At 58.0% G+C, this 12,089-nt stretch overlaps 1 protein-coding gene across 3 annotated transcripts in view; it reads right to left on the reverse strand.

Annotated features, from left to right (window-relative positions):
- Smoc2 (SPARC related modular calcium binding 2) overlaps positions 1 to 12,089 on the reverse strand; it is a 140,156-nt gene that overhangs the window by 20,035 nt on the left and 108,032 nt on the right. For all 3 annotated transcript variants that reach the window (XM_078018678.1, XM_040283596.2, XM_005321441.5), the window contains exon 9: positions 6,742 to 6,824. In XM_078018678.1, coding sequence (XP_077874804.1) covers positions 6,742 to 6,824 — 83 coding nt within the window. The remainder of the gene's footprint in view (positions 1 to 6,741; positions 6,825 to 12,089) is intronic.

Here is a 12,089-nt window from a genome sequence, read left to right on the forward strand (position 1 = left end):
CTGGCCCACAGCCCCCTCACCAGGGCCCAAGAGCCCCCAAGGCCTCCGCACATGCTCCCCCGCCTGACCCTGCCTTGTGCATCTCAGCTGCTGCCAGAATCACTGTTTTAAATAAAAAATGAATGATCCACTTCTCAGCCAAACCAATAAGCCTGAATCCCTTAACAGACATGAGTGAACTCCTTTGAGAAGGTTGCACGGTGACCTCGATGGCTTCCCGAGTCTCTCCTAACAGCTCCTTAAAGATTGTGTGCAGATATGCCATGGACGGGAGAGCCCAGAGATGAGTAGAGAGGACACTAATCCTCACTCACACCAGCACCGTCCTCCCACAGCTGCCCGGCCTCAGTGGTGGAGGAGACGTGGCCCTGGCCCTGCAGGCCGCCCCTGCACTTCTTCCTCACATGCCTTCTGTGGCTGCAGCACCTGCACCTGCCTGCTGGGCTCTCCTGTGGAGGAGGAGGCGCTAGGAGATGGTGTGAGAAGCACCAGGCAAGAGGCTTTGAACTGAGGGGGGACACCTGGTGGGGCCCAGCTCCATGGCACTCTGGCTCTCATGACAGCACAGCCTCGCACAACTTGAGTCAGGAATTCAGTGGTGGCCAGAAGCCATGCAGAACTGGACGTTAGGGCTGGCAAATTTAGAAAAAATAGCACAGGAGTTGGCACACAGCCTCAAGAGCATCAGCAACAGAGCCACGTGGTGATCAGAGGAGGGGCAGCGGAGGCAGCCGAGGCAGCGGAGGCTGGCGAGGAGACCAGGTGCAGCAGAGGCACAGCCTTCTCTCATTTTGTTCCTCTCTGCTTCAGAAAGACTTCCCCGTGGGAGAAACTGCAGCAAGCTCCCCTTATGTTGCATCTGAATGACAATATCTCAGAGCACATCAGAGGCCACAGTTCATGACAGATGAGTCAGCGTTGTCAGCTGGTTAGATCCTGCATGGATTTAAGGGACAGTGTTGTCAGTGCCACTCCATAGGGGCAGACTCTGAGACATCTGAGAGCGTCTCGGAACAGAGGGGACCTCAATCCCGGGCAGTAAGGGGTGCGTGATAAGCAATCCATGGAATAAGGAAGCACACAGAGAACGGCAGGGCCTCGGGTGAGAACTGAAAGCTGGCAGCCAGTCTGCAGGAGTGGCCGTGGGCATGTCCTGCCGGGGCTTCTGAGGGTGGCTGAGGGCTGCCAACACCTCCTGCTCTGCCAGACGACAGTCCTGGTTCTAGATTGTCCTCAATTCAGCAAGTCAGAAGAGAATCACGCCACCAGGGAGAGCCCTCCAGAAGTGTGCCAGGCCTCTGCGATTCAGGTTACCCATGTTCCAGCAGCTCCTGCCATTGTGGCCACCAGCATGTCCAAGTGTCCTGCTAAAGGCTCATGGACAAGGGCATCCTGGTCTGGGCTGAGCAGCTGACTTCCAGAAGCAGGTTCTCAGGACAAAGCTGACTCCATTTCTACCATCAGCCTGCCCCTCTCTAGTCCTGTCCTGCTCCAGGGGAAGTGACTGGTCTGCCAGTGTCCTCCAGGGGTAGCTGGGCCAGCGGGTCCCAGGCTGGAAGGCTGCGTACAGAGGGGGTCTTCTCCCCAGCCCCTGCTGGCACCCTGAGCTGCCCAGGAGCCCCTCAGTGCTAACGGGGTGAGGCGAGGTGCTCCTCACGGGGGGACCTTGGGTCACTCCAACACTGCAGACACCAAGCGGAGTCGGTGCACAGCAGCCTCCCCCCTCGGGTTCCTGTCACCTGCAGTGTTGGTCTCTGAGGACGCCAATTCTAGGGCACTGAGGCTGGGATCCCGCTGGCTGTCCTGCAGGCCTGCCTCCCGGCTTAGGACGTAATACGCAATAGACATCTGCTCATCGATTTAACAGAGAAACATGCACAGCTACAGAAAAGGTAAAACCAGAAAGTTTAGTATGCAGTGTTCCGAGCAGCTCTGGCTTTCAAAGGAGAACCGTCTTTCAAAGGAGCTTCCTGGGAGGTGCAGCCCAGGGGTCCCACGGTGCTGGTCTCCAAGCTCACACCTTCCCACCTTTCATGTCAACGGCCCTGGCCCGGGCCCAGGTGCTCCTGGCTGTAGGCCTTCAGGGTGGGAGCTACACAGGTGATTCATGGCCTCTTGCCGACAATAGTCCTCCTTTGATAAAATGAATCCTGTGCCCACTATTTTTTTTGGGGGGGGGCTTTCTAAAAGATACAACTGCCCTCTGAGGGGTTTAGTGGCTGAATTCTTCCACAAACTTAATTTTATATTTCATCAAAAATACAGTTGTAAATGAGTGCTGAAGGCCAGGTCTCCCAGGCATCACACTAGACTAGACCCTGGCCTTCAGGAACCAACAAATTGAGATGCCGACTCGGCACTCTGAGGCACACTGTCACCACGGCCTTCAAGAGCAGTGTCCTGTCACACCAGCACGCTCCTGGTTCTGTGGCCAGTCCACACCTGGGGTAGGTCGCTGCTCCTCCTCGTCTGTGCTGGAGACAGAGGGCAGGATGCGCCGCCCTGGGCACACCTGGGGCACGGCCTCCTGCAGCTGACACCTTCTCAGACCAGAGGACGTGCATCTGAGGCAGCAAGACCTCGCTACAGCCCAGCTGCATGGCAGCCTTGGCACCCGACCAGACGAAGGACGCCCTACAGGGTGACACTGAAGGAGGAAATGCTGACACTCATTTCCTGAAGCCTCCAGCCACAGAGGACAATCCTGCTGTTGCCTGTCTGTCTTGAAGGCCAGCAAACCAGCACCTTCATGTGCCACGCAGCGCCCGCAAACGCCTGGCTCAGGTCTGGTCACCTTAGGAAAACATCCTGAGCTTCGCTCACAGCAAGGCAGGAATCACCTTAGGAGGTGATTTAGAATGAAGCTAACTTATTGCTTGGAAAATCCAAGAGGTGCCTGGAGGGTGTCGTCACACCTGCCGGTGCAGGAGGTCTCCGTCTGTCACGCTGTGGACACGGAGCGGCTCTGGGCTGCGCTGAAGTCTGTCTCAGAGGGATGCCCTGCCAGAGCATGTGGAGAGAGCTGTCTGGCCAGAGGGAGAGCCAGGGCAGCAGTGGTCTGGAGGCTGACCAGGGCCCCTGAGACCCACCTCCATCCCCAGGCACAAGCTCACGTGCCCACAGAACACCACTGTGTCACCGACTACTGGAGAAGAAAGGCTACGGTGACCAAAGCTTCTCCTGTAGCTGTCACAGAGTGCGAGTGTCTCGCTCCCTGCTTGGCGCCAGCTGCAGTGCCCATAATGCGAGGACACCCAGTGCTGAGCCAGTGTCAGGAGCTGACGCTTCAGGCAGGACACTGCCCCCTTGGCGCAGGCTGGCCGAGCAGAGGCCAGTCAACAGCAGCTGCCTGTCCAGCTGGAACCGCACCTGAGAGGCAGCCAGAGGGCACAAACCACCTGCAGTGCAGGTCACGGAAGTCACACACTCCAAGCCATAGATGACTTGTTTTGACTTTGCCAAGACAAGGCCTCTGACACCACTTCTCCAGCCACCTCCTCAGAGCTGGTGTTTCCCGAGTGGAGAGGGGTCAGTCTGGTGTGCTGTCCCCAGGCAGCCCCTGCCTGTGCCTGCACCTTCTCTCTGGCAGGCCACACCCCTGCACACTACGCTGTGGGGAAGGACTCGGAGGCCCTCAGGAACAGGGAGCTCCCTCTGCCCTCAGGCCGCGGGCTCAGGTCACCTTGCCCCCTGGCGGCCCCTTCCTTTACCTGGTTCTGTGGGCCCTTGAAACAATCAAAACCCGTGGCTAGTACATCCAGGCCTGCTGACCTTGCTTAACAGAGGGCAGTCGGCACAGGACGGGGAAAGAAACACCCACCACTGTCCTCAGGCTCAGCTCTCATCACCCGACCCTGGGCCCCTGAGGCTCTGGGGGACACTGGACAACTCATCTTCCCTCTGCAGGTGTGATAGGTGGTGGCCAGCGAGGGTATCCTGCAGAGCCGAGTCCTGAAGGCAGCTTGAGAGCCACGGGAAGTGGAGAGAGCCGCAGTTCAGCAGGGAAGTCGAGCTCACGGCCCCAGACGGGCTCAGAGAAGGCCCCGTGGCCCTCCAGCTCCAGAGCACAGGAGAAGTCCAGGAGCTGGGAGTGCAGGTGACCTCTCTCCACTGCACCCCGCAAGTGCAGAGAGCCAGGCCAGAACACAGCAAGACAGGCTTGCAAAGGGGGCTGGGGGCAGCTTCCTGCCTGTATTTGGACTTCCCGTCCCTGGGTTTTGATGTCTGTCAAGGTGACAGGCCATCCCTACCAGGAAACCAAGGGATTCCAAGACTCTTCAGAGCCAGCTCTCAATATGGAAGCCATCAGGATGGACCTGGGTGTCTGCTCCATATGCCTCATGTTTAACATCCATTGGCACAAGCTAGAAAACCTGCTATCTGCTCTACAGAAGATGTGAATAGATATTTGGCAGCCCACACACCAACGAGTGAGCTGTGCGCAATCTTCTCAGCTCGACCTGGGGGACAGAGGGCTCTTGCTGACCAGAACACAGAGAAGGAGCGCAAGACAAAAGTGTACCAGGAAGAAAACACATCAGCCTATACGTCACTTGTGCTCGCCTACACACTGTCGCTGTATTATTTTGGAAAGAGATTTCTCCTCTCCACCAAGAACAGCCTGTATCCTGGAGTTAATTTAAGACGCACTTGGCTTTTTTACCTAATAAGGATAATTATCTCCAAATAGTGAAAATGATGAAGTGGGCGTGAGCAGCACTCCCCACAGCCTGGAGCACAGCTCGGCTGACCTTCCTGGGGCTGCGTGGGACGTCTGCAGTGCTGAGGGCCCCGTCCCGGGCAGCAGCCTTCCCGAGGAGCCCCAGGGTCCTCCTCCTGTACCTGGCAGAGGAACCGTGGCTGTCCCAGCATAGTGCCCCATCCCCTCCAGTGCTGTCTCCCCTGGGGCTCATCTGACATCAGACACGCCTCCCGGGTACCCTTCTTGTTTCTCCATAGCCATGGCCATTGTTGGCACAAGATGAAGGATCATTTCAGTCTTCAAATCAGGTCCCCATCTAGTGCTTAAAGGGTGGGATTTTTCCACGAAAAGACCTTCCTACCAAGTGCACCCTGGGGGACCAGCGGTGTCCTGTCCCAGAGGAGGGCAGACCTCCTGGGACAAGGCTGGGCCACACTCATGCTGGACTACAGGGCACAGGTTCAGGAGTCATGTGGCTTCACGTTACCCAAAGACAGAAGACCAGCTCACAAATGCCTTGGGCCCTTTAAGAAGTACATCAGGCGCCCCAGAATAGAGTTGAGACCAGCCAATCAGGCAGACGCTCACCGAGGGCTTTCCATGCAACAAGTGTGCATGAAACTCGTTATTTCTTTTTCAGAAATTTGTCACCTGCTCATATCACCACCTGAATTCAGGGGCTGGGGTGTCATGCTGGAGTGGCCTGGCCTGCAGAAGGCCTGGGCTGCACCCTGGCTCCACACAGACACAATTTGGACCTCCAAAGATACAGGAGACCTTCTGGAGGGAGGCACCTGGTATCTGCCCCCTCCTCACACCCAGTGCAGAAGGAAGCTACCAGGGAAACCGAGAGCAGCTAACCTTCCCCCAGAGGAACACAGGGTGGCAAAAATAAAGCCACCAACAGACTCTTCAATCCTGTCTCTACAGCAGGACCCTGGATGGCCCCCAAGGTGGGGGACAACGGGTCACCTCAGTCCAGAGCACCTTAAGCCTAGAGAACTCTTGGGGGCAGTTCTGCCATACTGCTCCTCGGTGCTGTCGAGCAGACCTGGGAGCGGTGAGCGCAGAGTGAGCATGATCTGGGCACTTCCCTGCCTATTTGTAAGCAGAGAAGCACTTTACTCTGCAAAGTTAAAACCTTCTTTATCAACGGCAGTAAAATCCTACAAGAACCACGAATGCTCTTGAAGGGGAATTATCTAGACCATCCAAGACTGAGATCAGACACACAGCATACATGGAGGAGGTAACAGAGCAGTTTTTATGGTCTCTGAGACAATCTGGAGGTATTTAAGAAGAAATAAAGATTGAGATGACACAGAGCGACTGAAGGCATGGGGCCCACCCCATGACGTCAGAGCACTGGCTGCCTCCCGGGTGCAGCGAGCTGTGGGACCCGGTGGGCTCCAGGGTGCTGCTCTAGCCTGGGCAGCAAGTGCCTGTCTCCTGCAACTCCTGGAAGGACTCGGTCCCCTGAGGGCTCAGGTATGCCTGCTGACACGTCCCTTCTTGGCTCTTCAGATACCCTGCACTTCTGAGCTCAGAGAACTTGAGAAGCACCTTGTGGGAATGCATTTCCTCATTTTGTTTCAAATGGTCCTTTGCAATTAGACTTACCTGTTAACAGACTGAGCTCATGCTTTGTTAAAACTACCCCCTATGTTGTGCTGAGGTTCAGCGCTAAGGGAATGCCCGGGAAACATGCTTTGGGCTAAGCATTTCAGGAGCACCCAGGAGTTCCAGAGTGCTGACACTGATGTTGGAGTGAGGCTGGTCCTTCCTCCTCCCTCGCGTGTGACCTCACGCTTGGTGGATCTTCTCCCACCGCAGCCACAGTGACAGCAGCCTGAGAATCAGCCCATGTGCTTAATCTGTGGGCCTGAGTCAGCCACCAACTCTCGGCCCTCTGGGAGGAAGTGTGAGGCTCCAATCCACCATGGTGCTGCGCCCCAGAAGCGGGCAGACTCTGTTCCCACCACCCCAGCAAGAGACTCTGCAGTGGTGGCCGATGCCCACTGGCTGTGGGCAGTACTCACCCTGCAGCTGCCGGCCCTTGAACAGGTCCCGGGCCCTGGCGGGGTGTGCCCGGGCTCTGTCGTCACACTTGGGCTGCTCATACCTGGGGGTGGGAGAGAAGAGCTGCTGGAGGGCCTGACCCCTGGTGCTCCACCTCTCCAGCGTGTGAGAGGTACAGGTGGGCTCCCCCAGACAGAACCATGGCATCTGGTCCTCGTGTCACATGCCTGTAGCCTAACTACCTCGGCTACACAATGAACACGTCCCCCAGTGACGGGAAGAGGCACCTGCAGCTCCTCCCTGGCAGCCTCTGCCTCACTCTTGTCCTCTCCTTCTATTACGTGATTTCACAAAGAGCAAGCGCTGTGCACTTCAGACCAGTGGCATGGCTCAGGACGGGGAAGGAGGAGCAGGAGTGTGAGGACAGTGTACGATGTGGGCTTAGGCACTAGATCCCTCCCAAGAGGTGGCACAGTCTCCAAGACTCAGGGTTTTCCACCGATACATTACTCAAAGTCATTTTCAGTCCAATTCATGAAGCTAAAAGTGTTAAAAATAAAGAAAAGCCACCTGGTTCCACCTGGTTCCACCTGGAGTCAGTCAAAAACCATGGAGCACACGTGGGCGGGGACTCTGCTGCCTGAAGGTGCCGGCCCCCAGATGCCCAGCTTAGAAAAAGCCAGTGGTGTGGCCAACAGCCCCTCCAAGTCCACCTGGCCTGGGCACTGCCTGGGTGTTGGAGATGGAGTGGAGGTCTGTGTCCCATGAGGCCAACTCAGCCCAGCAGAAAGTGGGCAGTCAAAGCCAGTGCAGAGGCTGTGAGCACAGAGGTGGCCCCGGCCTCAGCTGCCCCCTCCATGGTCCCCTCTCAGGCTTCTCGGGCTGATCCCAGATAAGGACCTGGCCAGCACCAGGGGGAGGGGAATCCACTCCTGGGAGAAACCTCTGGGGGCAGGGGTAGTCTTGAGCAGAATGACTGGTTCTGCTGGACACGTCCCCTGGTTTTCCTCCTTGGAGGGGACTTCACAGGAGTCATGGGGCTGGTGCAGCCCTGTCCTGGCCTGTGCCTCCTGCCCCCCATCCGCAGGTCCACTCTTTAGTCCTTCCACCTCCACGGCCTCTCCTTGGGTCCTCGGGCTCCTGTGCAGGACATCAGTGCAGGCCAGGACTGATCCATGGAGAAGGCAGACAGATGCATGGGAGCCAGCCAGGAGCAGGGGGCAGGAGGCGTGTCCTGGGCCTCGGCCTGCAGGCTGCGGCACTGCAAGGTTGGCCTCCGCGTCCTCCCTTCCTTCCCGGTCCTCCCTTCCTGTCCCCTCCCTCTCATGCTCTAAGAAGGGGCTGCCAGGTCACGTTTACTTCACAGAGATCATGTGTGTTCTCATTTTCCACTATTCCCTTGTTTTCCAATCTTAGAAAGTAAAAGAAAATGGATTTCTCCAGTCTCCTTCCTCTGGCGTCTCAAGAATCGGGCCAGTCCCAGGGCAGCTCTAGCCGGGCCCACACCTCTGCCTTTCCCCCCTGAACAGAGAACCCCACACCCCACACTCACAGACTAGTGTGTCTTCCTGAAACGTGGTTTGGGAATGAAGTCCCTGACAGACTCTGGACAGCACAAAGCACACTTTACCCAAAGCCGTGAGCCGAGATTTCCTGGGAACGTGAGGTTCAGTGACAGACAGCAGAGACTTCACAGTCACAGGGACAACCCCACCCACTGGTACCTTTGGGGCTGTGGCCAGCAGAGGGGAGGTAAAATGCACCCAGAGGGCCTGGGTGCAGCTCAGTGGAAAGCATTTGCTGGAATGTGTAAGGCCCTGGGTTTGAGTCCAGCACCTCAAAAATAAGACAACCAGGGCACACCCAGCGGGCTGGATGAACACTCTGCTGCCCAAGGGCCGTGGAGCTCCTCATGCTAAGTGTGGAGAACACTGGCAAGCCCGATCTTCAGTTCCAGCCCTGGGCCAGCATCTGGGCAGTTGGAACAGTCTAGAACTGACAGCTACAGGAGAACAGGCCCCTTCCCAGCACACGAGGTCTGAGCTGCAGAGGATGGGCACTGCCAGTGCCCTCCGACTGGGTGGGCCTGCAGCGAGGGCTTCCCCCCGACTGAGCCTGGACTGAGAGTCCGAGGCACACGCGGGTAGCCCTTCTGCAGAGTTAGAGAGCAGCCCCGTTCCTTTCAAATCCCTGTAGTGCATCCAACCCCTTCAGGACCCAACCTCCTCACGTAGGATGATGAGATCATTCTAGTCCCCTTTTGTCATCTACTAACTTTGAAGCCACGAGGAAGCTAGCCACCCCAGACATCACTAGGGTCTGGCTCCAAATGGGGGACAGAGTCCCTTAAGGATCCCAGCACTGAGGCTGAATTTAAGAAGGTAGTGAGGGAGCCTCTGCTCTTCCTGAGCCCAGCAGAATGCCGTTGTCTGCAGAATGGTGCTTGCAGGACGATGCCCAGGGCAGAGCTGAAGGGCTTCCACGTGTCTCCACTCTTCTCCGCAGTGTTTGTTTAACTTATTTGCATAAAGAATCAACACATCTCTCTGCTGTCTGGCTGCCCATCAGACCTCAGGCCGACTGCCGTGGAGAAGTGGTTTCATGCCTTTGTGGCCACCGGACAGAGCTCTAGACTCAGGAACAGAGGAGCCCTTTCAGGACAGTGGACAAGGGTCTGTTCTGGCTCCAGGGTAGCAGCTGGGTCTCACCTGCCCCATACTGATCCAGTACTCATTCCTACTCTCTGCCAAGTAGACACCTGTCCCTCTCCTCCCAGCCTGGATCCCACCAGCCTGGTGGCCTGGGCTTGCACAGGGGCCTGGGCCCAAACTTCAGGGACCTGCAAACTGTGGCCAAGGGGTTGATCTTGACACCGAGGCAGGAGAACCAGGAGGGAGCTGGTCCCTCAGTGGGCAGGACATATGCTCACTGGACTCCACTCAAGTCTGTGACAAAGGCCCTTGATTCTTTAGCTTAGGACATAGGTAAGTGATGAGGCATTTGATACTGACAGCTGTTTCCACTGTCAGAGTTTCCCGTTTCCTTCCATCAGAAGACACAGGATCACTGAGGGAACAAGCACTTGGGCTCTCCGCTCAATGCACCTCCAACCTGCGGAGCACCTCCTGAACACCTCCCAAGCTTCGGGACATCGGTGAGGATCCGTGCTCATGCAACGGAGAGTGTGTGAACAGCCACGCGGGTGGCTGTCCCTGTGCGCTGGCTGCCCAGCCCCGGCACAGCAGCAAAGACCCATGAGGCTGCTCTCTCCCCTGGTGCTGCTGACCTGGTTTTCTGATGGACTGCTGAGCACCCGTGATCCAGTGCTGGGCAGTTATCCACACACTAAATCTACCTGGGACTTCTTAGAAACTTTTTTCGTTCCCCCAGCAAGAGAGAGAAGAGAGGGGGGGCTCCCTGAGTACTATGGCCCGTGGGTGGGATGCCTGGATCCTCTGCAGCTGCTTGTACCTAAGAGGGGAACCTGTCCAGGGCAAAGCTAACACATGGGGCTGTTGGAGCAGATTTGAGATTCTCCCTGGCAACACCACCAGGCCATGGGATCAACTGAAACTGAGCTTGCTGTTCCTCCATGCGCCTGGTGACCTGGCCAGCCCTGGTCAAGCTCACCTGAACCTTGCTGTGTGGGCAGCATTCACCCCTGCTGGGCTGGCCAGCCCTTGCTCCCTGGTACCTGCGGCCCTGACTGCCATCTGTCAGGGGTTCCCTGGCCGTGTGGGCTGCACTCACCACTCCGCCCAGCCGTGTTCATTTCCTACAGGGAATTTGTCTCTGCCCAGAACACTGACCCATCGGGCTCCTCTGACCATTTGTCCATGTTGTCTGCTCCCTCGCTAGGGGGGAGCTTCACGGGCAGGGTGGCAGCCTTTCTGGTAGACGGGCATCCCCAGCTCCTAGGACAGGCCACCCCCTGCAGTGGACCCCTCCTCCTGACCACCTTGTGACAGGCCACCCCTGCAGTGAACCCTCCTTCCTGACCACCCTGTGACAGGCCACCCCTACAGTGGACCCTCCATCCTGACCACCCTGTGACAGGCCACCCCTGCAGTGAACCCTCCTTCCTGGTCACCCTGTGACAGGCCACCCCTGCAGTGGACCCTCCATCCTGGTCACCCTATGACAGGCCACCCCTGCAGTGGACCCTCCTTCCTGGTCACCCTGTGACAGGCCACCCCTGCAGTGGACCTTCCTTCCTGGTCACCCTGTGACAGGCCACCCCTGCAGTGGACCCTCCTTCCTGACCACCCTGTGACAGGCCACCCCTGCAGTGGACCTTCCTTCCTGGTCACCCTGTGACAGGCCACCCCTGCAGAGGACCCTCCTTCCTGGTCACCCTGTGACAGGCCACCCCTGCAGTGGACACTCCTTCGTGGTCACCCTGTGACAGGCCACCCCTGCAGTGGACCCTCCTTCCTGACCACCCTGTGACAGGCCACCCCTGAAGTGGACACTCCTTCCTGGTCACCCTGTGACAGGCCACCCCTGCAGAGGACCCTCCTTCCTGGTCACCCTGTGACAGGCCACCCCTGCAGTGGACCCTCCTTCCTGACCACTCTGTGACAGGCCACCCCTGAAGTGGACACTCCTTCCTGGTCACCCTGTGACAGGCCACCCCTGCAGAGGACCCTCCTTCCTGGTCACCCTGTGACAGGCCACCCCTGCAGTGGACCCTCCATCCTGGTCACCCTGTGACAGGCCACCCCTGAAGTGGACACTCCTTCCTGGTCACCCTGTGACAGGCCACCCCTGCAGAGGACCCTCCTTCCTGGTCACCCTGTGACAGGCCACCCCTGCAGAGGACACTCCTTCCTGGTCACCCTGTGACAGGCCACCCCTCCTTCCTGGGAGCCTGGTGACAGGCCACCCCTGCAGAGGACACTCCTTCCTGGTCACCCTGTGACAGGCCACCCCTCCTTCCTGGGAGCCTGGTGACAGGCCACCCCTGCAGTGGACCCTCCTTCCTGGTCACCCTGTGACAGGCCACCCCTGAAGTGGACCCTCCTTCCTGGTCACCCTGTGACAGGCCACCCCTGCAGTGGACACTCCTTCCTGGTCACCCTGTGACAGGCCACCCCTGAAGTGGACACTCCTTCCTGGTCACCCTGTGACAGGCCACCCCTGCAGAGGACCCTCCTTCCTGGTCACCCTGTGACAGGCCACCCCTGCAGAGGACCCTCCTTCCTGGTCACCCTGTGACAGGCCACCCCTGAAGTGGACCCTCCTTCCTGACCACCCTGTGACAGGCCACCCCTGCAGTGGACCCTCCTTCCTGGTCACCCTGTGACAGGCCACCCCTCCTTCCTGGGAGCCTGGTGACAGGCCACCCCTGCAGTGGACCCTCCTTCCT

This window comes from Ictidomys tridecemlineatus, chromosome 8 (genome assembly GCF_052094955.1).
Source record: "Ictidomys tridecemlineatus isolate mIctTri1 chromosome 8, mIctTri1.hap1, whole genome shotgun sequence".
Classification (NCBI taxonomy): Eukaryota; Metazoa; Chordata; class Mammalia; order Rodentia; family Sciuridae; genus Ictidomys; species Ictidomys tridecemlineatus.